The sequence below is a fragment of the Gavia stellata genome, chromosome 28 (genome assembly GCF_030936135.1).
Source record: "Gavia stellata isolate bGavSte3 chromosome 28, bGavSte3.hap2, whole genome shotgun sequence".
In the NCBI taxonomy this organism is placed as follows: Eukaryota; Metazoa; Chordata; class Aves; order Gaviiformes; family Gaviidae; genus Gavia; species Gavia stellata.
Window position 1 is genome coordinate 3811718 of NC_082621.1, and position 22729 is coordinate 3834446.

Sequence of the window (22729 nt, forward strand, 5' to 3'; positions counted from 1 at the left end):
GCCCTAATATTTTATGGAAACCTTAAATGAACACTTGCACACCTGTGAAACAAAACACACACGCTGAAGGGTTGAGCTTGATTCTAACTTACTGCGCACAAGTAAAACTAGTGTCCAGCAAATTCTCCCTGTGAAAAACTCAATTTTCCATTAGGCCAGGTCCTCAAAGAAACACATAAGCTTCTCCTGAAGCAAATTCCTAGGCACCAGATGAACCATCTTTGGTTTAAGGCATGGTAAAAAGTTACCAGCCAAAAAGATAGGTGCAACAGAAAGTTGTTCTGCAGAACTCCCTTCCAGAAGGGTTTTGTTTAGACAAACAGTCCCAGGGAGCTGAAGCAGGAGCACAGATTTGTTGGCTATGAGGACACAAACTAACTGACACTGTCTTAATGCTAGGACAGATCAAGCCTTGGAAATCAAGCTCTGGATTTTCTAGCATCAGTGGGAGAGCCCTTATCTCAGGCCCTGGAGTGATTGCATTCTGCTGAAACTTTTCTGATTATCCTGACATTTAGCTAGAAAGACCTCCCTCACCCCCACCCCAAAATCCATGGTTTCATTATAAAATAACACTATTCACATACTTTTGAATCAATATTTTCTGAACACCTTCAGATGCTGAATACTTAAGAAGAAAAATATATAATTATATAGCGAGCGCATGCTCAATGACACATGGCTTTTTGCTGGATTCACGTACTATAGATGCCTCTAAAGCCCTAGCAGTCTGGAAAACAGTGACCCACACGCAGTGAGCTGGTCTGGATGGCTGTTGCACGTTTCTGTTCTGAAGAGGGTAGCTCTTCCAGTTCCCACTTTGGTTCAGATTTCTTCTATGTTCAACCAGTGAGACGTTTCTTAGATTCCCATTCTTGGGCCTACAGAAAACATGCAGCCAGCTGCAATTTCAAGGTAACTAGGGCAAAAATGCAGCTCTGTTTGGACAGCTGTCGGGAGAATAAACATTAGTCCAGCAAACAAAGGTATCAGGCACAAGAGCAGACCCTAGGTTCCTCGGCATAATTTCCCCAAAGGACTAGGACAGCTGAGTTGGCATTTTGAAGATGCAGCACCACAACGGGCCGTTGCAACTAGACCAGACGGGGCACCAAAAGCCCAGCAGGAGCTGCTAGCAAGGGAGGTAATTCAGTACTGGAGCTGTGCAAACTGATGTCTGAGCAGCTCTTCAGCAGAGGGTCTGTGCCTGGCTTCCACAAAGATCTGCTTTAGAAAGTCCCGGCAATGTTCTGATATGTGAGAGGGGAGCTGGGGGTTGGTTGGTTGGGTGGCGATTTTGAAAATGGCTGCCATGGCTTCGTACTCTGCCCAGGGTGGCTTCTCCGTCAGCATTTCCACAACAGTACAACCGAGGCTCCTGGAAAAGCAGACAGGGAAAAAAAAAAAAGTGAGAATTGACTCACACAATAATGCACGGTGTTCAGAGAGAACTTCCAAGCGGCCAGTATCGAGGTACAGCTCTGCTCCGAAAACAGCTATAAAATGGCTTTGTGCTCAGCAAACCCCATGTGCGCACAGATTCTGAGCCAGACCTGCCAACGTCGCTCCTTTTACTGCTGTCAGGCTAGCGGTAAAGCGCTGAGACAAGGAGGCTGGTTTCCACTGTGGGTCTCACTGCACCGAGAACTGTTAAGTGCCATCTGTCCGGCTCTGCCTTGCTCAAATTCTACTCTGAGTAAACATTTGCATTAACAACAGGGGACAAGAGGTGCACACAAGAGGTCCCTGAAGGCACTGTCTGACCTCAGTGGTATTTCGGGTGCTGCTGCTACTGTTATATCTCAAAGGCACTTGCTGAGTTGCAAGGTAGGAAACATACTTTTTAACCAAGGTCCAGTAATCAGAGCTAGTAGACCCCACAACGCCATTTCAGCAAAATCCCTTTTCAGTGCTCAGCCTCAGAATGCCCATGTGGGAAAAAAAAAACCCCCTAATATCTTCACTTCACAAGAAACCAAGCATCACAGACAGTCAAAAAATAATTAAAGTCTTAACAGCTCCAAACTGAGAAGGCAGTAAGTTAAAACGTCAGTAGGGCAGATGTATCATTACGTCAAGGCAGAACTCCCAGGAAAGTTAATGGGGCTCTGCAGGCTAATTCAAGGCGAGAACATGCTGACGGGGATGGACATGGCTGAGCCACCTTTCTGAAGCAAGCGTGACACCAATACTTTCACAGGGAAGATGGGTTTCTGGAGTACTGCACTGACTGGTTTTTGTTCAAAAAGGATTAATTGCTTCCTCCAAACCACAGATTAAGCAGAAGCAGTTCGCAAACTTCTAATATCCAGTCCTGTGTTTTGATCACATTGTTCATTTAAAAAGGCAAAACTGCCTCTTCTACCTTCGAACTAAACCCTCTTTTGAAGTGAAAAGCAAAGACAAGACATTTTCAGAGGCAGACTTGCATCCGTTGCCAAGACAAGGAAGGAAAGGAATTAAATCCAGTGAATATGCAAGAAATGACTTCTTGACAAGGTTTAAAATCCAACATGAAAATTTTACACTGGTTTCCAGCCATTTAAGACTTACTAGAAGAGAGTACAGAAAATGCAAACCATGTGTGCTGAAGTGCTGGGGGTTTGCTCAAGAGCAAGCAGGGATATATTATTGTTTAGACTGATTTATACCGTTTAAGCAGATCCGGTTTCTTTAAGATATTCAGCAAACAGCAGGAATGTTTTTCATGTCAAGTCACTCCAGCAATAACAAATAGCTCACATATTCTGCTATTTAGGAAAAAGAAAATTGGAGAGGGGCCTGCAGCAGTGGCAGAAAGCCAGGTGGCTAGATTTGTTACGTCTTTGAGCCCCTCAGCCATACGCATCCACCCTGGGACTAACGCTGCACTGGAAAATTCTGACCCCCCTAAATAATGATCGGGATTGTAGGAACTGGAGCCCAGCCAACGGCAGCATCTCTTTGATGGGAATGGACCGATGTCAGCACCAAGAGGAAATCCACAACTGCATCAACCCAGGGGGAAGGGCACGTGCTCCATTCTCTCCCCAAGCATCCCAACTGGAAGAGTCTGCAGAACTTAACTCTTTGCATACGAGACAAATTTCAGTTATGTTTCCACTCACTGCTTGTACAGGAAACAGCATAGGCCTTGCTCTACCGTGGAGACACATCCACACCTTTTGTCGCTGTCGTTTAGTTTAGTTTTATAATCTCACCTTTTCAAGGCCTCTAAAACTAACATTTTGACACAGGACCATTTTGTTTTTTCCTTTCAATAGAGGCTGTTTCTTGGCTATGCCAATAATACCATGGCTACAGTTTCCATTCATGCATACTTCAGATCACCTCTGATCTGACCGTATCTTTTGTATTATTCCAGGTTTGGGCATCTTTCCTTTAAAGCTTTGTCAACATACTCAAATTCTATTCCTTTCATTTCCACAGTGTTACAAGCATACCTCTCATTTTATAACAAAATGAATGGACGTTCCCTAAACAACCTTCATGCTCTCTTATAAGGGATATAAGGAGGATGGAAACCTCACACCAGAAAAAGTCAGAGAACAGAAAATCAGCTATCAGTTTGAGGGAGGAACGGGTGGAAATCATTCCTGAAAAACTAAACCGGCAGTTGTGTGGTGACACTGCAAAGCACAGCCTGCAGCAGGTCATGTCTTGAGTTCAAATCAACTACTTCAGTTCACCTTAAGCTTCTGATCTAAGCAAAATCTGATTTTGGATGTATGGACGACAGAATGTGTATGTCTCATCTTGCTCCAGAAAAGCTGTAAATCGATCTATGGACAGAAAGTTAAAGCCTCACCATACATCCGCTTTTCTTCCATAGCCTTCTCCGCTGATCACCTCCGGGCTCATCCAATATGGCGTGCCAGTGACAGAGCGGATGCCTGTTCCAGACATACAGATTGTCTGCAGCCGTTTGCTGGCCCCAAAGTCCCCAAGCTTCACATTCCCAGCAGAGTCACGGAGAATATTGGCTCCTGGACAAAAACCAAAGAATTGAGACAGCTGTTTTCATGCAATCCAGCTGTTGGATCCGCAGCCTACAGAGTTGATCTCCAACCCAGAAATACCGATGCTCATGGTACGGCTTTTTCCCCCATTAAGCCTCAGGTGACCTGCTAAACATCATTTCTTTATTTCAGGCTGTAGACAAGCCAACTGCTAATGGCTGCAAATGGGAAAAACTTCAGGGGAAAAACACAAGGAAGTGAAGGGGGAAGGGAAACGAGAGCTGAGTCAGCACCATCATTGTTACACTGCCTGTAAACAGCTCAGCCTATGCAGGGCCCCCAGGCCGATGGCTTAGACAGTACATAGCTGTGCAGAAAAGGATTTTATTGGGATGCTGCTTTGGTGAGTATAACCATTGCTTGCTGGTCAGCTGGGTAACAGATGTAGCTAATTAAACCACTTTGAACTCCTACAATAAACAAGTCAATCTCCACTTTACTTGGTCAGAGGTCCTGAACGTGAAGCGCCAGGGAAAAAAGCAAATTTAAGAGCTTAGCTTGTATGTGGACACAGACTAAGGCTTAGACACCAAAACCAATTCTTACTCCAAAGCCGCAATAAGATCAAGAACCCTGTGTTGCCATAATCTGGCATGTGCCTGTGTGAACTCCTTCTGCCCTCAAATAAAACGCATTCGTGCTGGGAGATAGCTTTATCACTTCACTTCCCCACTGGAAGAGCTGAATTCAGAATAATGAAGTCTGTCCATCCAGCACCCTGGAGGCAAGTTAACAGTTTGGCTTAGATGGGTGCAAACTAGTGAATAACCCACCAGGTAGGAAATCATTTGGTGAAGTGCACCACATGAGCAGCATAGAAGGTGTTATTCAAGAACCAGCAGCTCATTTCGCTTTGCCAGCCTAGAGGGGATGCAATGAAGATTTACAGGCAGGAACAAGAGGATATTTTTCCTGCAGCGAGCAACCCTCTTGGTCCCTCTAGAGCACAGAAAAATTTGTGTGGTGTCTGCCACATCTGTTGACATTAACTCTTAAGGAGACTGGCTGGCTCCATGGCGTTATATTGGGAAGAGGAAGATTAAGGACCAATCCCAGAGGGTCTACATGGAAGATTAGAGGTTTTTTACACACAGGAGGCAGAACAGTCACAAGAGCCTGAGGTAAGCAGGTCTATCAAGAGCAGGCATGAAGCTCTTCCAGCAGTTGGTATGCCTACCAGCTGAGAAACGGTACTTTGGCCAAGCAGAGAGGAAATTAGAAGGGAATCCACAGGGAAATGAGTGTGCCTTATGGGGGCAGTGGAAGTCAGGTGGCTACTCAGCCTCATTTTGCTGGGGTGTGAGAGAAAGACAAGGAGTTACAGAGGAGCATTCCTAAGAATAAGAGGCCTCCCGTCTTCCTTACTATAACCAACTGCCACGTTCTCAGATCCTGTAGATAGAACAGCCTAACTTCCCTTACCCAGCCCAGAACACAACCTTCTCTAAGCCCTGCACATGGATGCAAGACCAAAAAGGGATAACTGAGGAAAGCAACGTTCAGAAGCCCCAGCCAGGATACTTAGTTCTTAACAATTGGTTTCTTTTTTCAGAGGTCCTTTAGCATGTGGTCTATACATAAATCACCAGCTGATCTCACCCTTTATGTCCCTGTGCACAATCATGTTGCTGTGAAGGTACGAGACTCCCTCGAGAATCTGGCGAGTGTATTTCCGGGTTACATTTTCCGTGAGAGCACCGTACGCCTTCAGCTGGTCTTTCACTGACCCCTGCACCAAAAGCAAACAGAAGGGATTGGCAAAGAAACGACAAACCGCAAATCTTGCAGTCTCCATTCAATTCCCACGAGCTGTGACTGTGTTATACACCCAACTGGCACAGTAACGAATTCTGGCCTCTTCTAAAGCCCTTTTGTGAGGCTCTTGGAGCATCTTGCCCTACGAAGCCCCTTTTAAGTAAAGCAAGGACACGCTTTATAGGAAAATAGCTTAAGGAGGTTCTGTCTGCTTCCTCCATCCTTGAGCTGTGCTGGTACAACTGTTTGTGAAGACAAGCAATAAAATAGTTCAGCAGACTTATAGAGGTCAAAAGTCTCCCTTTTTGCAGGGTCAGTTTTAGCCTAATTTGCTGTACTCTATGACTCTGCTAATTCAGTTAGCCCGATTTACAAGTTGCCTGAAGTCCTCTGAAGCACTTTGTTAGAACAAACTTAGACTGAAGAAAAGAACTGGCTTTAGTGACTAATGAAGTATTTCAAGTACAAGACACTAAGAAAAAAACCCGAAGATGTGGTTTGGGCATAAATAAAAAGAAAGTGGTGGCATTATAAAGCCAGTATGAGAAAGGGGCATACCTAAGAGGGCATAAGGTGGATTACATAGTTTGGGTAATCACAGTAACTAATAAACCAACTAATAAAACCACCCATCTCACTTTATGATCTGCGACTGTGCTGCTTGCGTCAGCTCTTACCCCTGGCATGTACTCCATGAAGATGGTCAAGGTCTTCTCTGCTCGGTCCCGTAAGCAGCCGTAATACTGAACAATACGTTCGTGCTGGAGATTCTTCAGCAGCTGAATTTCACACTCCAGGGCACTCACTTCCTATGGATGTTGAAAGAGAAAATAAGGTTCCGGCCCCAGGAAATATTCCACCCTAATAAATCTGTCTATGTCACTGGAAGGATGAGGACACTACCACACTGAAGAAGTCTAATCCATGGCATTGGCTCACCTACCTCTTGGGAAAGGCAAACATTATCAATGCTTCACATTAATCCTTATGGTATAATAAGCAGGTAAGTGTTGGTGCAGAAGCTTTGACAGAACACAGGCAGTATCATGTATGGATTTAGTACCAGAAAAACTTTGTTTCTTGTCTTGATTCTGTCAGCTGAATGGCTTTATCCAAGTTGGCTGAAAGCATTCTTCATGCACAACACAGATATAACCTTACTTCTCAGCACTAAGCTGAGGGCAGTGAGCGTTAATTTCAATTATGAAAAAGCTTGCAATACATAGTTACAGAATTGCTAGGAATCTTTCTGTAGGAACCTCAACCCATTAGAAAGCAAGACTACAGGTGCTAAGAGTTCCTAACTTCTTTAGTCACCCAGTCCTGTTGTGATTCACACTGATGATTTTACTTGAATCAACCTTAAAAACGGCTTCCTCTCTTATTTACTTCAAAGAATCTGCAGCTATGCACATGAAACTGATTCTCTGCTTTACTCCTGCCACAGACAACACGGTATCACAGTGCAAAGGCAAAAAGGCTATCCAACAATTTCAGACTGAATGTGAGATGTTTGTTGCCCAGGAAAAGTATCAAGTTCTTGCTGAATCCAGGGAATGAACAGGATGAACATCAAAGGTACCGGCGTACGAGGATTTACGGAAAAAGGAATGATGTTTTCCCCCAAATTAGCCCCACTTAACTCTCTCCACTCCTGCCACTGGAAGGTGCCAGGTTCGCTTCTCTTGCTTTGAGAGAGGATACAGCTCTTCAAGAGCAAGGACCTGGCTGCTGCAGAGATGCACGGAACCAGAGGAAGTTGCTTAATTGGGCCAACTGATCGTTTAAGGTTTGGAGTTTCAGTGCCTTCAAAATACATTCCAGCCTGTTCTTCCTTGGCTCAGAGTTACTGCCTGATTTACAACAGAGACGTGGTATAACTTAGAACTTACCAAGTTAGGACTTATCTTGGCACCGATATCCCATATAAAATCAGAATAATTAAATCTTTACGGATCAGTTACTCCAGCTCAAAGTGAATTTGTTCAATATTGGGAAAGTGGTACATTGTTAAAACACTAGCAAAGAACGTAACAGCCATTCCAGCTGCATCCACTGTGGAGGGAGTCGTGTGCTATCCCGTAATTTCAAGGTGCCTCTTCCCATCTCCACTGTTTCTAATGTGTTGTCACATCACTGTTCTTGATTAATTTACAGACCACAGTTCAGTTTTTTTTGAGGCCAGGGAGAATTCAGAAGCAGAAACTGGTAATTAATACACTTGATACAGGACCCACCATATAAGCCCAGAAAGTGGGTTTTGCAAGTGCATGCAGCTTTTTTTGTTTAAAAAAGAAAAAAGCTCTACTCTTTTTGGGTTTAGTTTCATTCACATCCATGTGTAACCAGGAACACAGGGCAGTATAGTATTCCTCAAGTAACCTGGCAACAAACCAAAAAGCTGAGAAGGGAGAGCCAAAAATGAAGCCAGAAAATGGATTTTAGTTTCAGGCTGAAGTTAATAATACAGAAAAGTAATTTTTAAATGACTCTTATTCCTCTCCCCGTGACTTGAAACCCTAGTACAAACTAAATAAGATACTAGCTTTCGAGGACAGACAGATATAGGCACTTTACAGGATCTCAAAGTCTGCATAATGAATTTTAGAAGCTGCGATGAGAATTACCTTGCTTGTTTCAGGACTCTCTGGGTCAAACTGGACCTGCTTAGCTGCAAGCTCTCTGCCCGTGTCCACATCATAGCACAAATACACACGACCAAAGGCACCCTGACCCAGCAGTTTTCCTCGTCGCCAGTTTATTGGAGCACTTGGAGCTAAAAAAGAACAGTAACAATTTCTCCTTTCATTATACTATTTAAAGATAACGGTGATCTTTTCAAAGATCAATCCCCATCATACTGGGATTGAAACATTTTGCAGTCAAAGAAACAGACATGAGGCACTCTCCCAGCACAAGGGAGTTAGTGGCAGACCTCTGAACAGAATCCAACCATTCAGACTCTTGGGACCTGCTGACTGGTGCCCCATTAAAACGGAACTGCGAAACATTTTGCAAAGATATACTATAGTATAAGTTATTCAATGAGGTTGAATTTTCATTCCATCAGCAGGACAGATTCTACAACATCACTATCTTAAGAGATGGGGCAGCAGTTAAACAGCATCTTCTGACCCTTGATCTGTAGTTACTACATGCATCAGATGAAGAGCAGCTGGATCAGCCTGGCTAAATCAATCCCACTCAGCTGGGAATGACTGTTAAGCTTCTGGGACAACTTAAAGGACATTACTCCTGAGCTTTTTGCCAACCACTGGTTAGTCTGGGGTTCCTTCTCCTGCGGGGAGCATTTCACTGCAAGGCTATCTCTACATCAGAAAAATGAGAAGTCATAATTCCCTAATAGAAACTGATAAGGTAGGGGCCGTAACATAAGCACAGTGCAGGTATCTTCTCTACCTGCTGAACAAGCAGGCTCTAATAAAAATATATATGAGAACCAGCTAAAGCAGCCACCTCCAATACCTCAGCAGGAGGTTACGTCTGCAGGGGATTATGAGTTCTCACTGTTCTACTGCACTGGTGAGCGCATTGCACAAGTAGCAGTCTCCTGACCCAGAGATTAACACCTGAGCCCAGTTTTCCAGACTGCACTTAATACCAAAACATATTACTCAAAGACCAGTGCTTTAGCTCTAACTTTGAACACGATACTACCAGACTCATGCAGTGCAATGCATCCAATTATGTTGTATCTAACAAGAAACTCTAAAAACAAAGGCAGGAACCAGCCATCTGGACAGTGTGAAAATACAGAAGAGCTGAGAGATCAGCTTTGCCATGGCTAATTTAATCAGATTTACTGCCAGTCAGTGTTTTAGTGCGTTGCTTACTCTGCTGCATTAATGTCTTCATTTTGATCCTTCAATTACTGTATGGGATATCTGAAGTTCATCAGTAGTTCATCAGTAATGATTTATGTTCCATTTCTTTTTTTATATTATAAAGTTCCGCAAAACCCAATGCAGGAATGCTATTAATACAGAAGTAAATCTTTCTACTAAGGAGCAAGTGAAATAAATACAGCCCTTAACTAGTAAAATAACCATAATCCGCAAGCCTGACTACAAACGTTAATGTATCAAGAAAATAAACAAGCTTGTCTGACTGTTTTAAGAACCCTGTAGATCATCTAGATCCAATCAACTTCCAGGGTTTTTTTACTTCTTAGCTGAATTTCCAATGCTTTCTAAAGGAAAGGCCAGCTCCCAGTGCAAGACTACATATTCTTAGAAGAAAAAGAGGACCTGCCTTATAGGTGAGACAGTCTGGTCCCAAAACACAGCCATGTAATGATGTGGTTTTGAATGGCTTGTTAAAATCAAGCTCTGGTAATATATTGGGTCTGGAGCACATCTCTAAAAGCCTTTCTTGCCCGTGACCCCAGGAGGCCTTTCCCCAGTTATCATCAGGGTGACTGCTCACATTTGGTGGGAATGTTCCTCTCCTGCACACCAAGGGCGTTTTCGCTGTCGGCACTCCGCAGGCGTCCCCGGGGGTCCAGGTACTGCAGTGCCAGGCCCAGGTTTTCGCCGTTGGTGCTTAAGGAACGACTTGAAGGGACCAAGGTGAAAAGATTCCCTTGGTGACGTCGTATCCGGGGAAATGTCCTCCGGCCTGGAGAAAAAAGTAGAATTTTTAAATAACGTGCTTCCAAGTGGAAGGTAATGGATGGAGGTTGAGCAACTAAGAGAAGGGAGAGAATAAAAAACATGTTCTGGTCTGTTCCCATGGAGTAGAATCTACTGCCAAACAGACAAGATGCAAAAATATAACAGTTCAGGGCTGATGCTGCTTGAGTTCAGTATAGCTTTGGATCATTCCCAAAGAGAAGGGAGAGAACACTTTGTAATGCCCTCAGTGCAGTAGCGCAAGATCTAAACTTGCCTTCCAAAGCAAAAACCCGGTTTACAGGCTACCACGCAAGCTCCGAGGCTTGTTAACAACTACACAGACGGAATGACTTTCTAGATAACGTGCCTGGACTTGCAAACAAAAACCATAAACACAAGATTATGACAACTTGCACCTCTCATGAAACTCTGAGAAATTAATTTGCATAAAGCCATCTGACAAGCAGAGATGTGATTCTTTAAGTCACTGGTATATTTAAAAGACCTGGAAGCAAGTTTGCATTGCGAATTAGCAAAGCATAATGGATCCCTGAGGTAGGAACCCATTATATACGACTAAGGCTAATAACTAGGTCCACTGTCCAACCCCAGCAGTCACTAATCAGCCTAGATACCCCCAGAAAGCACAAAGTAAACAAAGAATTACAAACAGCCATTGTGGGTTGCTGTGAAAATGTGGCATCAGGCATGGTAGCATTAACTCCAGCACTAACTGCAAGGACCAGGGCACTTCCAGACTTCAACTAGGAGTTACACTTGTCCTTGGAGGTTGCCATTCCCTCACCTTCTTTTTCAAGCCTGGAATCGAAGGTCTGAAAACAACTCACCATCGTTGTAGTCTTTGTGCTGCATGGAGACATTGTAGCGCCGAGGGTAGGTCCCACCTTTCCCCGCTTTGTCATAGATCTGATTCTCACGGTCTGGAAGGAGATGCAAAGAGAGAAGTGAGGCTCCTTCAAAAAGTATACGTTCTAATGACAGAATTTTCCTCTAACAGCAGCCTTTTTAGGAAGAGGTGAGTAATAAATAACTTCATAGCTTTTCAATTAACATATCCCCAGTTCTTCTATTTATACAATCCCAGCAAGCATGGAGGGTAGCCAGCAAACAGCAGAAAATGTCTGGATCAAATAATCTTTATACTGGACACTGACATACCTGAGAAGTCCTGTCTATTATCAGGAAAGCTTTGTGCCCTTGACATCCGTGACTTCCGAAAAGAAGGACTATTAAAGAAAGAAGGCAAGAGTAAGTTTTGCTACCTACTGGAGAGAAACCTACAAAGACTTCAAATACAAGCTAATGCATTTGCACATCAGTAACAGTGATTCTCAAATCCATGTCCCTGCAATAATTTCACGCTACATCTGCAAAGCTGAAGTCAGGCTAAGTCCCAGCTAACCACACTATTTCCCAATGTGGGCAGTCATCCTTTCTGTTCAGTTTGTGCAACTCATTCAGTGGTTCCCCAGCCTCTGGTTTGAGACACAGCGCTTCCTTCAGTCACGTGAAGTTAAAAATCAAGGCTAAGAGGAGGAGCAGAACAGGGTACCGCTTGCAGCACATTGCTCACAGGGCAGTAGAGAATGTCTGTCCCAAGCAGTTTACCACGAGGGGCAAGAGTTCCTCTCATGAAAACTTCTGTGCGCTTTCCTCTCTACTAGCAGCAGATGAGCATGAACACAAACATTGCTTGTAACACTGGTTCCTTGCATTTCTCCCCAATAAGCAGGGCTCCTCAGGCAAGCCTAAGTATGGCCTCTTGTTTGCCAGAAGCCCTTTAACATCTCTTAAGAGATTACACAAACTCAATCTGTGCCAAAGCCATGTTATTTGCACTTTTTTTTCATTAACCAGTATAAATGGAGTGAGCCTGATACAGCTTTCAGACTCCCAAATGAGATTCCATTCCTAGTACACAAAGAACAACAGCTTCCCCAGATGATGCCCACTCCTGCAAGGAATAACCAGGAAGGTTTTTTTTTTCCCCATCCTCCACTTACAGCAGGGAAAGGGGAGAGAAGGACAGGTAACAAATTAGCAATGCCCCCCTGCCAAATAAATGAATGCATGCATACACCCAGGTTAACTGCAAGCACTTCCTTGTGACTCCATAAACTGGAGGAAGTGAATGGTTACAAAACCAAACCTCAAGTGCCTGACATAAAAGCATATGCTACCTACAGGAATCAGCTTGAAGGAATCTTTAAAACATGCTGAAGCCCAATATTACAGGTGCTGGGAAGCCATAGTTGCTATTCAAGTTAGTAAGACCTACGGCTGCCCACCAACACCTCAAGCCACACCAACAGCAAAGAAAGGCAAGAAAAAGATCCAGAGCATCAGACTATGACAAATTCTTCATCAAAGGAAGAGCCTCCCTATTTACCTTTGGAATTAATATTATATCTTGCAGGACACAGGAATCTAGTGTAATGATACATTTCTGTAACCTTAGAATAGTTTTTGGGGTTTTTTTAAATGAACAAGTAGAGCCTTGTCTAAAAGAGATTTAAATACCCTGCAACCAGATGTTCTCAGAGTCTAGGCTCCACACAGATGGCACGCTTTAGAACTCTGTAGTTATAACACAGAGTTACTGAAGCACCAGCTTGTTGGTGTATGGTTTTGCCAGAAAATAAAACAGCCTTAAGACGTAGTTAATTCTGTCTAAGAAATATATTAGGATATAGGTAGGAAATCAGTTCCTATTTCTCTCCAAGAAAATTTGTGAGATGGAAACCAGACTTTTGCATAAGTACAACTGGCATTTCGATTTGAGCACGTAAGTTCCTACCAGCTTGTACATTTGTACCTGTCTGCTGACCTGTCCAAGGACTGACAGCTTCCTGACACCGAGTTTTCAGCACTGCTTAAAGGGTCCAGCATCTGCAACACAAAAGAAATCACATGGCAACATCAGTTCAGTCTAATGCCTGAAAGAGGCTGTGCAAGAGGATCAGAGTCCACTACTGCTTGCCTGGAGGACGCCCAGATAAAAAGGGGAGTCTAGAGCTATTTAGAATGTACATTTTTCCTTTATCTCCCACAGAAATTGTTAAGGGCATATCAAATTTGAGACGTTGCTTTAGGCATTGAAGGACTATGCTGTGAAAATGAAAGGTTAAGTCAGCCTTGTGCTACGTTTTGATCCCAAGTGACTTCAGGAACACAGTCTCTGGTGGTGCTACTGCATTGCTGCCTCCACCTGCAAGTCGCCCTTTGGCCTTACTTCCTACTTTTTTGAATGGAGAGAGCGCAGTTTCAAATGCAAGAGGGTCACACGAACCTGGTAATAGGAAACCTGAGCGTACACGTGTAAAGCACACCAAAACCGCTCATTCAGAGGTGGAGAGACAATGCCCATCATGCATGGTAACTGCTTCTGGCAGTCCAACAAAGGCTTTGAACTTACACAACTACACACAAGCCTGAAGCATAGTTTAAATGAATGAAGCAGTACTAGTAGGTGCTAATGCAACTACAGCTAGTGAATATTCTGGAGTGAAAAAGAGGGCCCAGAAAGCAGCAGTGAGTTCCTTAACAGGTGGACTTACTTTTTTTCACCCTAATGCTCATACTTACACACTGTTCATTGGTTTCTGGGATGAATTCGCCTTCACTATTTATGCTGGTATAGGAACCCTGCCGAGCAATGCGCTGTTGCCTCTCTGGAACATACCCAGGAGGAGGTGAACTTCGGCCGGTGTTCTGGGAACCTGGGCCAGAAAGAAGGACATTTTTGATATTTATGCTTACAGAAATGAGACTGCACATAGATGTACACAAAATCCAAATATTCACCTCTAATGCTAGACCTCTATGACCACAGCAACTCTGGAGCGAACCTTACAGTCTGGACAGAAACAGAACCAGGTGGTGCCACGTCAAAAAGCAAATTGTTCAACAAGCACCTGTACTGTCATTTTAGACACTACAAGATTATGGGTGAAGCTCCTAACAGAGCAGTGATCTATTTCTAACCTCTTCTGCTCAACCTTCTGAGCACAATTTCAGTATCTCAGGGAAGAAAGAGGACTCCAGGAATCCCTAGCTTTTGTACATGAACTTCACTTCACTGCTAATCTCTACTAAACAAAACACTTGTCAGGGCAACTGATCTTCTGTCCTGATTATAAGTTTGCCTCAACTAGTATCATTTACTTTGAGTGGCAGCGCTATCCCTACTAGTCATCATCAGCTGAGCTGATTACACTGACACTGAGCAATTTCAGCATCACATGGGAGCGCTGTTACCTTTGTAAATAACCCCAAAATTTCTGTTTTGCTGTGTGAAAAATGAAACTGTATGACTAGTTTGGGTAACAACGCATGGAGGTCAATTCTGCAATTTCTGTTAATTAGATGAGATAGCTAGATGGACAGAGAGTATGTTTAGGGGTCAAAGGATGAGAAAAACATTTTACTCATCTGTTAACAGTACTACCTAAACAGTTTCTGTTGCGCTACCTACTGAGAGAAATTTCACCCCTAGGATTTATTTTCTCCCTTGCAGAACTCAAAGATGATACTTTAGAAACAGGAAGATACAAAATCCCTTTTTACAGTGACCTATCCACCTGCAACTCCCACCAAGTCACCCTGTGAGCTCCAAGAAATGCTGTGGTCCGGCCAATCTACTCAAGGTCACCCATGAAGTCAGAGACAGCGTTTTAAGGTCAGCTCTCAAGCTGTGCTCTTTACAATGCTGTCTTTAATTAACTGTGTGTACTCAGGTGCTATGAAAGATGGGTAAAGATCAGCAAATACTCTCCCAAGGAAAATATTTTCTACAGAAGTTATTGTAATAAAGAGTGAAGGCAAACGTCGGCAGAAGCTAACTGAAAACCAGCGCACACACCTTTCAGAGGATTGCAGAAGGAAAAAAACCCCAAAACTATGCTGGCATGGCTTAGAGTGCATGGGGGAGTGAACTACATGCAAAAAATATAATCTATTGCTTAGGGCTACTACCTGATTTTCCAAGTAGCTCTGCAGGGCTCACGTGACATTACAAGCCAACTGGCGTGGAGATAAACAAGAGAGCGTGCTTTGGGGCTGCACTGAGTCACGGGAGCACACTTTCACTCTTTCCGATGCAATGCCATGGCTGGCCAAAGGGAGCCCAAGTCCTGCTGGCATCGGCCCAGCTGCTATTGTGGAAAGGCCACCATCACTGGGCAGGAAAAGGAAGTCGGCACTAAATCAATGTATATCAAAGGAAGTGAGTGGAAAAAACACAAGTGCTGCCAGAATGCTTAGCAACCTTTTTTTTTTTTTAAATAAAAGTTATCTTTACTTCCAAACCTCTGAATTGGTGGCAGCAGGCTTGAGGCCTTTTAGAAGACAGGAACTACACAGATATATCTCCTGCATGCAAACAACTTTTGTTGAACGCTACTTTCAACTTTCATTGCATGATGTGGTATAAAGTCTACACCTGAAACACTAGGAAACAGGGGTAACATTCTTTTTCCAAATCAAAGATCGAAGAAGAGAAGGAAGAAAGAATTGATTCAAGACTGAGCTACTTCCAAATTACCATCAGACCTCTGACAGAACTGGAACTCTTCTGGACCTCTTAATAATTTAACAATCTGGTACTTTGACATGTTCAGAAAATAAACCCAATGCTTTCTTGATTGATGAATGACAGCCTAATCAGAAGGCGTCCATAAGCTGGGATAAGAAGAAAGAGTCTGTACAACTGGGATACAGAAGGGGCCCCTTATTACCATACAGTTTACCCACGACAGACACTCGGTACAGTCTGTTAGCTTTGGCATCATTATTTGGATACCTTCGAATGCCAATAAAGGAGAAAGATTTTCTTTTTTTTAAATAAAATATTTTTGGCATTGCATTTGTCTGTGAAAAAAGAAACGTGGTGTTCAGACATGCATGGATACTGCTGCCTTCTTCATAGGACCGAGGAATGTTGCTCTTTTGATGCATATTAACTTCAAATTAGAAAGGATGGGAAAACCCTTTTTGTCCCAGTTTCAGTCACGTACTTCACAAGCTTTCAGCACTTCTTTTTTTGTTTGTTTGCTACTTCATAAAAGCAAACTGTATAAAAGGGGATCAGCAGACTTTAGACAGGATACAAGCAGGTTTGCTAGACAAGTCTAGTATTGAGAACTACTGGTCTAGTTCTAAAGTCCTCTGCTGAGCTTCCTCTCCCAATTACCTTTGGTCAGAATAGCGTGGATCTGACTCCGGTTTAGACTCCCCCAAATATGGAGACTGCCTGTTATAGTTTAATCGGATTTATTATTTGACAATAAGATTGCATTGTGAATACTGATCTAAAATCCTGGAACTATTATGCCTCAAGTTTATACAATTAATGAAGCACTCATCTTCCACCGAGGGAGCTGGTTTAGAACTTGGAAACAAAACAACTCTGACATTCCCAGTTCCTAGTACTGCCCTCGTGATTTGCAGTACCTGTCATCTGAAGCATTAGGCCTGACAAGCCCTAAAATAGCTGTTGTAACAAACACAGTCATCCTCTGCTTCGGTTTCCAGCAAAATTTAGCTTTTCTCACTTCTAAAGCAAAAGTCATTTACACAGAACACTGTCTAGCCTTCACACTGTAGATCCCTATTAATTGCTCACCTTCTTCCTGCTCTGTCACTGCTCACTGAGTTTCACACCAAGGAGCCAGACTCTAAACCACAGACTTTTTTTTTTTTTGACCCATAAGTCTTTGAAGCAGTTTCAGATGTTTTAGTTTTTCATATAAAAGATTAACAGCTTTGAGCATCCTTCAACCACAGAGCTGAGTAGTACTGCATAGTTATACAGGGAGTTATCACTGAGAAATTGGGACAACTTAAACAAATCTACCAGAGATAGAAGTCATAAGAATTACAGGAGTCTTACATGGACCTTTCCACTAAACACGAGTTCACTAAGCTAACAGAAACACAAAGGAAATGAGACAAAAGTACATATTACTCTGACTTTTCTCATTATCTTTTGTGCAGATGTGCCAGCCACCTATGATATTACCCTTGTGCTCTGCTCATCTGGTAATAACGAGAGTGAAAGGCTAGGGAACTCAGCATGTAGGACACTGGTTAGATATGCAGTGGCAATTTCTGTGCTACTAGTAAAATGCTTGATTACAGGAGTGAGGACAGATTCCAAAGCCCAACATAAAAAAATGATAATCAAATCTAAGTTTCATGAACTGAAATTGTCAATCTAAATAAAAAGCTTAATGGACTCACGTAAGCTTTCCAAATTTCTAACCTCAGTGAACCTGGCTTTAGGACATCCCCTTTAGCAGCTCCTCAGCTGTTCAACAATTTAGTAAGGAACTTTGAAACATTCTATTGCAAACACATTCAGAGCTTTTGAAAATGAACTGCCTTGTCTTAGAATAACCTTTCAATTTCTCATGGCATTCATAAACACTATACCATAAACACTAGTGCCCAAAAGACACATTTCACATAACAAAGACAAGCAGAAGTGGCAAAAATACTCACTGACAGACAGATGCCTGCTTCGGGGTTCTGGCTGCTGATAGGGTGTGTTCACATCCCCCACAGACTGGGAAGTTTTAATCCTGACTTGTTTGGGCAATCCAGAATGGGGTGAAGAACTGGTCTGTTGGGTAAAATGAAAAAAATAAAATAAAATGAGACTGAGGAGCTCAAGCAGTCTGGCCACAGTTTCAAAAATATCATTATGTTTAGTAGCAAGAAAGTAGCTGAGAAACAGCTCTAGAGCCTGCGATCTTATTAACTTCACAGAACAATAAAGGCAGCGAAAGAGCAAGCTTTACAGTTATGGTGTAAAACAGGCATCGAACAACTAGAGCATGGTACCCTCCAGCCTTGAATCGAATGCAGGATTTACAAGTCTCAATGTTTGTCTTCCATTAGCACCACCTATGAAACCAACAAGAAGGGGCTCATACCACCCACTGAGACCAAACCATGGAAAAACCTACAATTTCTATCAGCCGTCTTGGCCAGCAGAGATAAATTATGAATCTTGCACTTTTTCAGAAGCAGTTAGATAGCAACTTGACTCCCCACGATCTTTAAAAAGTAAACTGACAATTCAGACCATCTAAGTGAAAATAAATTCTAGAGAGTTTAAGAGCACAACAAGTTTGGAGATGCCAAGACGAATGCTGCCTGTGTTGCTTTTATTCATCCTTCCCTGAACTTACATAGACATAATATAATTAAACATCATTTTTCCACACTGCCTTCATCTCATTCAAAGCAGGAAGAGGAATGACAGGAGACATGCCAAAGGACTTCTCCCCCATTTGTTGAGAAAGATGGAAGGGGTAACTCCAGCACGCTTTGCAGGAAGAGGAACTGCAGGATGGTTTTGCAATTTAAGGGCAGTAGGATGCTGTGCAGGAGAACTGTTGCCCTCCTCGGGAAGCAGTTATGCACAGCTCTGCCACGAGAAACGGCAAGGTCGCTTCAGGCTCCAGAGGGTGCTCGCTTGGAAATATTTAGGCCGCAGCTTCAGGCAGCTAACACCCCTGTGCTCTTTCCATGGATGATACAGGGAACACGGGCTCTTAACAGAGGACTGAACAGGACACCAACAACCTGAGGACAGTGCGCTAAGGTCTGAACATATGAAATACTGTGAACTTCCAACCTCCCCCAAGCAAATGAGATCCTACGCATGTCAAAGCAGATGCTCAATACTAGTGGACACTTTCAGTTTTAATCTTCTTGTCCCAAAGTACCTAGTTTTACAAGAGAATATAATAGTCCCTTCCTCTTGTGTGTTACAGAATTTAACTAATGCTGGTAAAGCACTTATTTTACTGAGATGAACATAACCAAAGAGACCCCAAAGAAATTAATTTTGTCTTCTGAAAATTATCTCAATATGACTGGCAAACAAGGTGTGAGGTCACACAATCAAAAAAGTAAAGAATAGCTGCTCATTTAATAAGCACTTACCCTTGCACAGAGTAAGGAGGGAGCCTGATTTAAATTACATCAACTCTACCATGAATAGATTCATGGGAGCTGGATAAAGGGTGCAGAGGTCACACCATTTATGTGGACAGTCTGGCTTTAGTACTCTAGGTGTTCAATTCAACCAGTTCTTCCCATTAGTTTCTAAACAGAAAGGAAGGACTGACAACAGAAATAAGTTGCTTGGTAAAAGAAAGCACAAATGAGCCACAGAAAGAGGCACAAGACAATTAATATAAACGCTATTCACAAACACAAGCTCTCAGTACTAGTCACACAGCTACTGCTGTAAAGTTAATTTGGTTTATATACATATTTGTGCCAAAGTCACGGCATTACCTTTCCATCCCCAGAAAAAAAAAGAGCACAACCAAAACAAAATCTGCATCCTGTACTTCAGGAAAAATAATGCTTCCCGCTCCCTCAGTGGGATGAGATCATGCAGCCAAGAAACCTCCTTCAGACTTGTGGGCTTTTGCTTTATCACATGTAGGGCTCTCCTGTCAGGCAACTCAGAGCTGAAGAGGAAGTCGGAGGAGAGGGGGGAAACAGTGGCACTTACTGAAGACTTCGCTGTTTGTTTCTGCTTTGAGCAAAAGAGGAAAAAACAGCTAATAAAAGGACAACACCACAGTATTGGCTACTGGCTGGTGTAGGGATGAGATTTACTAAGTGTTTACTGTAGGTGGCTTATGTGAAGTTTAGATAGTATCATTTAACATCTGGTTTGCAGTCTGAAGACACTGAAAGTAATAGAGGGCTGTGAAAGAGGATTGGTTTACTATGTTATACCAAAAGTTGAGGCCACCTTTTAGAGACTGTTTCCTGACAACAAGAACAAAGTCTGACTATGCTAGGTCAGACCAAAGGCCTTCTTGCCAAGTATTGTCTTCAGAACAGTCAGTAACAAATGCCTAGAGAAAGGGCATAGGACAAGGAACAGCATCATCTCCTCCTACACCTTTCCAGCTTTTGGCATCCAGTCATTTGGGAAAGGGCTGTTAACACTCCTGAAGGTCTTCGTATTTCTATTAACATGGATTACCAAATTCAAAAATAGCGAGAAGTGTATTGAAGTTCTCCTAACAGTTCCGAGAATTACAGGTGTGATTATTTCAAGAGTTTGAGCTCACAGCTTGCAGAACTTGAATAGGGATGAACATTCAAGATGGACAAGCTACTACCAACAGTGCTTTCAAGACAGAGCAGCTTTTTGTGTCACACTCCTCAAGACAATTTGGTAATTGCAAATAAAACATCTAAGCTATCAAGGTCTTTGACTTGAAAAGTTGTATGACCTTAATTCTGAAAAAAAGACATTGGCCGAGTGAACAAAGTTCTCCAGTCACAGAACAGGAATAAGGGAAACTTCTGACTCTTTTTGCCCTCTTCAGCTCATAGTTCAATTCACTGTCCAAACCAGGCAGTTTTTGGAGCTTGACTTAAAGACTCACTTCTCATGTTACGACCTTTTCTGCTGAAAAGTGCAAACTACATTGACACTCACTGCCACAGCCACCTGTGGTATAGGAAAGTGAACCAAGACACAATCAATTTCATCTTAGGTGCAAATACACCATTATTAGCTAAAAGCAACTTAGTTTCTACAGAGTAAGGCTGGATTCAATGCATTAAGTTACAGAACTGAAAAATCATTGGGAGCTGGCCTTAGGCTTCTCACCCAGGAAAAAAAAAGTGCTAATAGCTTGTCTTCAAGGACAACCTGTGCTTTCTTAAAGGCAAGATAATTACATGCACTTTCAACACTGTGCTATTAATCAAAGGTAAAAAAAGTTCTCTGCGAACGAAACTCATTAAGTGTTTTCTGAATACAGTCATTGGGTAATTGATATAAAATGGCCTTCATATTATAGCTTAGAAAGCTGCAATGTTTCAGTCCCTGAACAGCTGCTGAAGCCAGGAAAAAAGAAAAAAAGAGATACCTATTGCTAAGCCAAAGCAAAGAGGATAAACATACGCATTTGTGTCTGTGAAGAGTGATTTTACTAATTCCTCTTACTCTCGGATAAGGCTACCATCATGTTTCAGAGACTTAAGGGTAAAAACCTTCAGTTTGCTGCAGTTACAGAAGTTGTTACCTACATGGTTTCTGTCCTGAGACAGCAATAATATTCTAAGGCTTTTCACATTAGAGCTTCGGTCTAAGAGATCTACTGCTTTATCCAGGTCATCTTGATTTTTCAAAGGAATAGATAACTGCAAAATAAAGAACAGGAAAAAAAATCATTAGAAAAGACAGAAAAAATAAGTCTACTTCCACAACAGGTATTTAAACAAACATTAGAAAAAGAAAAAAAAAATAAAATCAGAACACAAGGATTCTGATTACTCAGTTACTCCACAAATTTTCATTACAATACTGTCTTACTATCCTTTTTAACAAGGTTTTCCTCCCATGGCACCAGAGAAATGGCTGACCGTATGCAAATTTCTCTAAGGCACCATCCACAAAAATATTAACTGCTACCTGAATTTGTTGTTTGCAAAGAACAAGTCCGAGACAGGCCCGACTCCCTGACGAGAATACTGTCTCGGAATACTTCTGAATCCAGACCTAACGATCGAGTGAAAATTAGGTTTCAGATAGAGACTACGAAGAAGATTAAGACCTTGAAAGAGGGAATCAACGAAGAACTTAAAACTTGCTAGTAAGACCCCATGAAATGATGCTCTGGCACCCTCTATTCTACGGTCCACTCACATCTCGAAACGTGGATGTTATTAACACAGAAGAACCCCTTTCGTTTTTGTCCGACTCCTACTGGCGAATGGGGTTTTGCAGCTCTCTCATCAGGGACGCAGTCCCAAACAGTGGCAGGGCAACACCACAACAAAATACCAAGGAAAAGCCAGGGTGTCCAGAGTGAGAAAGCCAACAAAATACTTTAGATTATTAACACGGACTCCCCAGTTCCTCAGGGACAAATGCTCCATGTCACTTTCTTCTACCAATGACAGCGCCCACAGCCCCCCTACAGCATCTCGTACCAGAGAGCCTCCCCTGCTCTCTAACTCCCCTTGTTTGCCTAATAGCTGGGCAATAAGCAGAAAGCATTGCAGCCAGCAGCAGGTAATTGTGTTACAAATGGCTGGATGGCTGCTGCTGGTCAGCAGTCAAACACCACAAATAATACTGACTCCGCTATCAGGCAGCTGAAGAAATGACTCTGGAACTGCCTGCAGTCCTCAGACTGTGTATGTATTGGCCTGCAATAGTTGCTTTCAACTGTCAAAATACTTCAAATACCTTTTTTTACTTCCCCAAGAGAGTCTCCCAAACAATACCAGTACAAGGAAGCAAGATGCTGA

The 22729-nt window shown here is 42.7% G+C and overlaps 1 protein-coding gene across 1 annotated transcript in view; it reads right to left on the bottom strand.

Annotated features, from left to right (window-relative positions):
- Positions 1-628: 628 nt before the first annotated feature.
- MAP3K3 (mitogen-activated protein kinase kinase kinase 3) overlaps positions 629-22729 on the bottom strand; it is a 30190-nt gene continuing 8089 nt past the window's right edge. The window contains exons 5-16 of the mRNA XM_009807920.2: positions 21503-21616; positions 17930-18050; positions 14015-14148; positions 13245-13318; positions 11588-11655; positions 11257-11349; positions 10221-10412; positions 8402-8550; positions 6452-6583; positions 5619-5748; positions 3809-3986; positions 629-1378 (exon numbers count right to left, since the gene is read on the bottom strand). Coding sequence (XP_009806222.1) covers positions 1150-1378; positions 3809-3986; positions 5619-5748; positions 6452-6583; positions 8402-8550; positions 10221-10412; positions 11257-11349; positions 11588-11655; positions 13245-13318; positions 14015-14148; positions 17930-18050; positions 21503-21616 — 1614 coding nt within the window. The 3' untranslated portion in view covers positions 629-1149. The remainder of the gene's footprint in view (positions 1379-3808; positions 3987-5618; positions 5749-6451; positions 6584-8401; positions 8551-10220; positions 10413-11256; positions 11350-11587; positions 11656-13244; positions 13319-14014; positions 14149-17929; positions 18051-21502; positions 21617-22729) is intronic.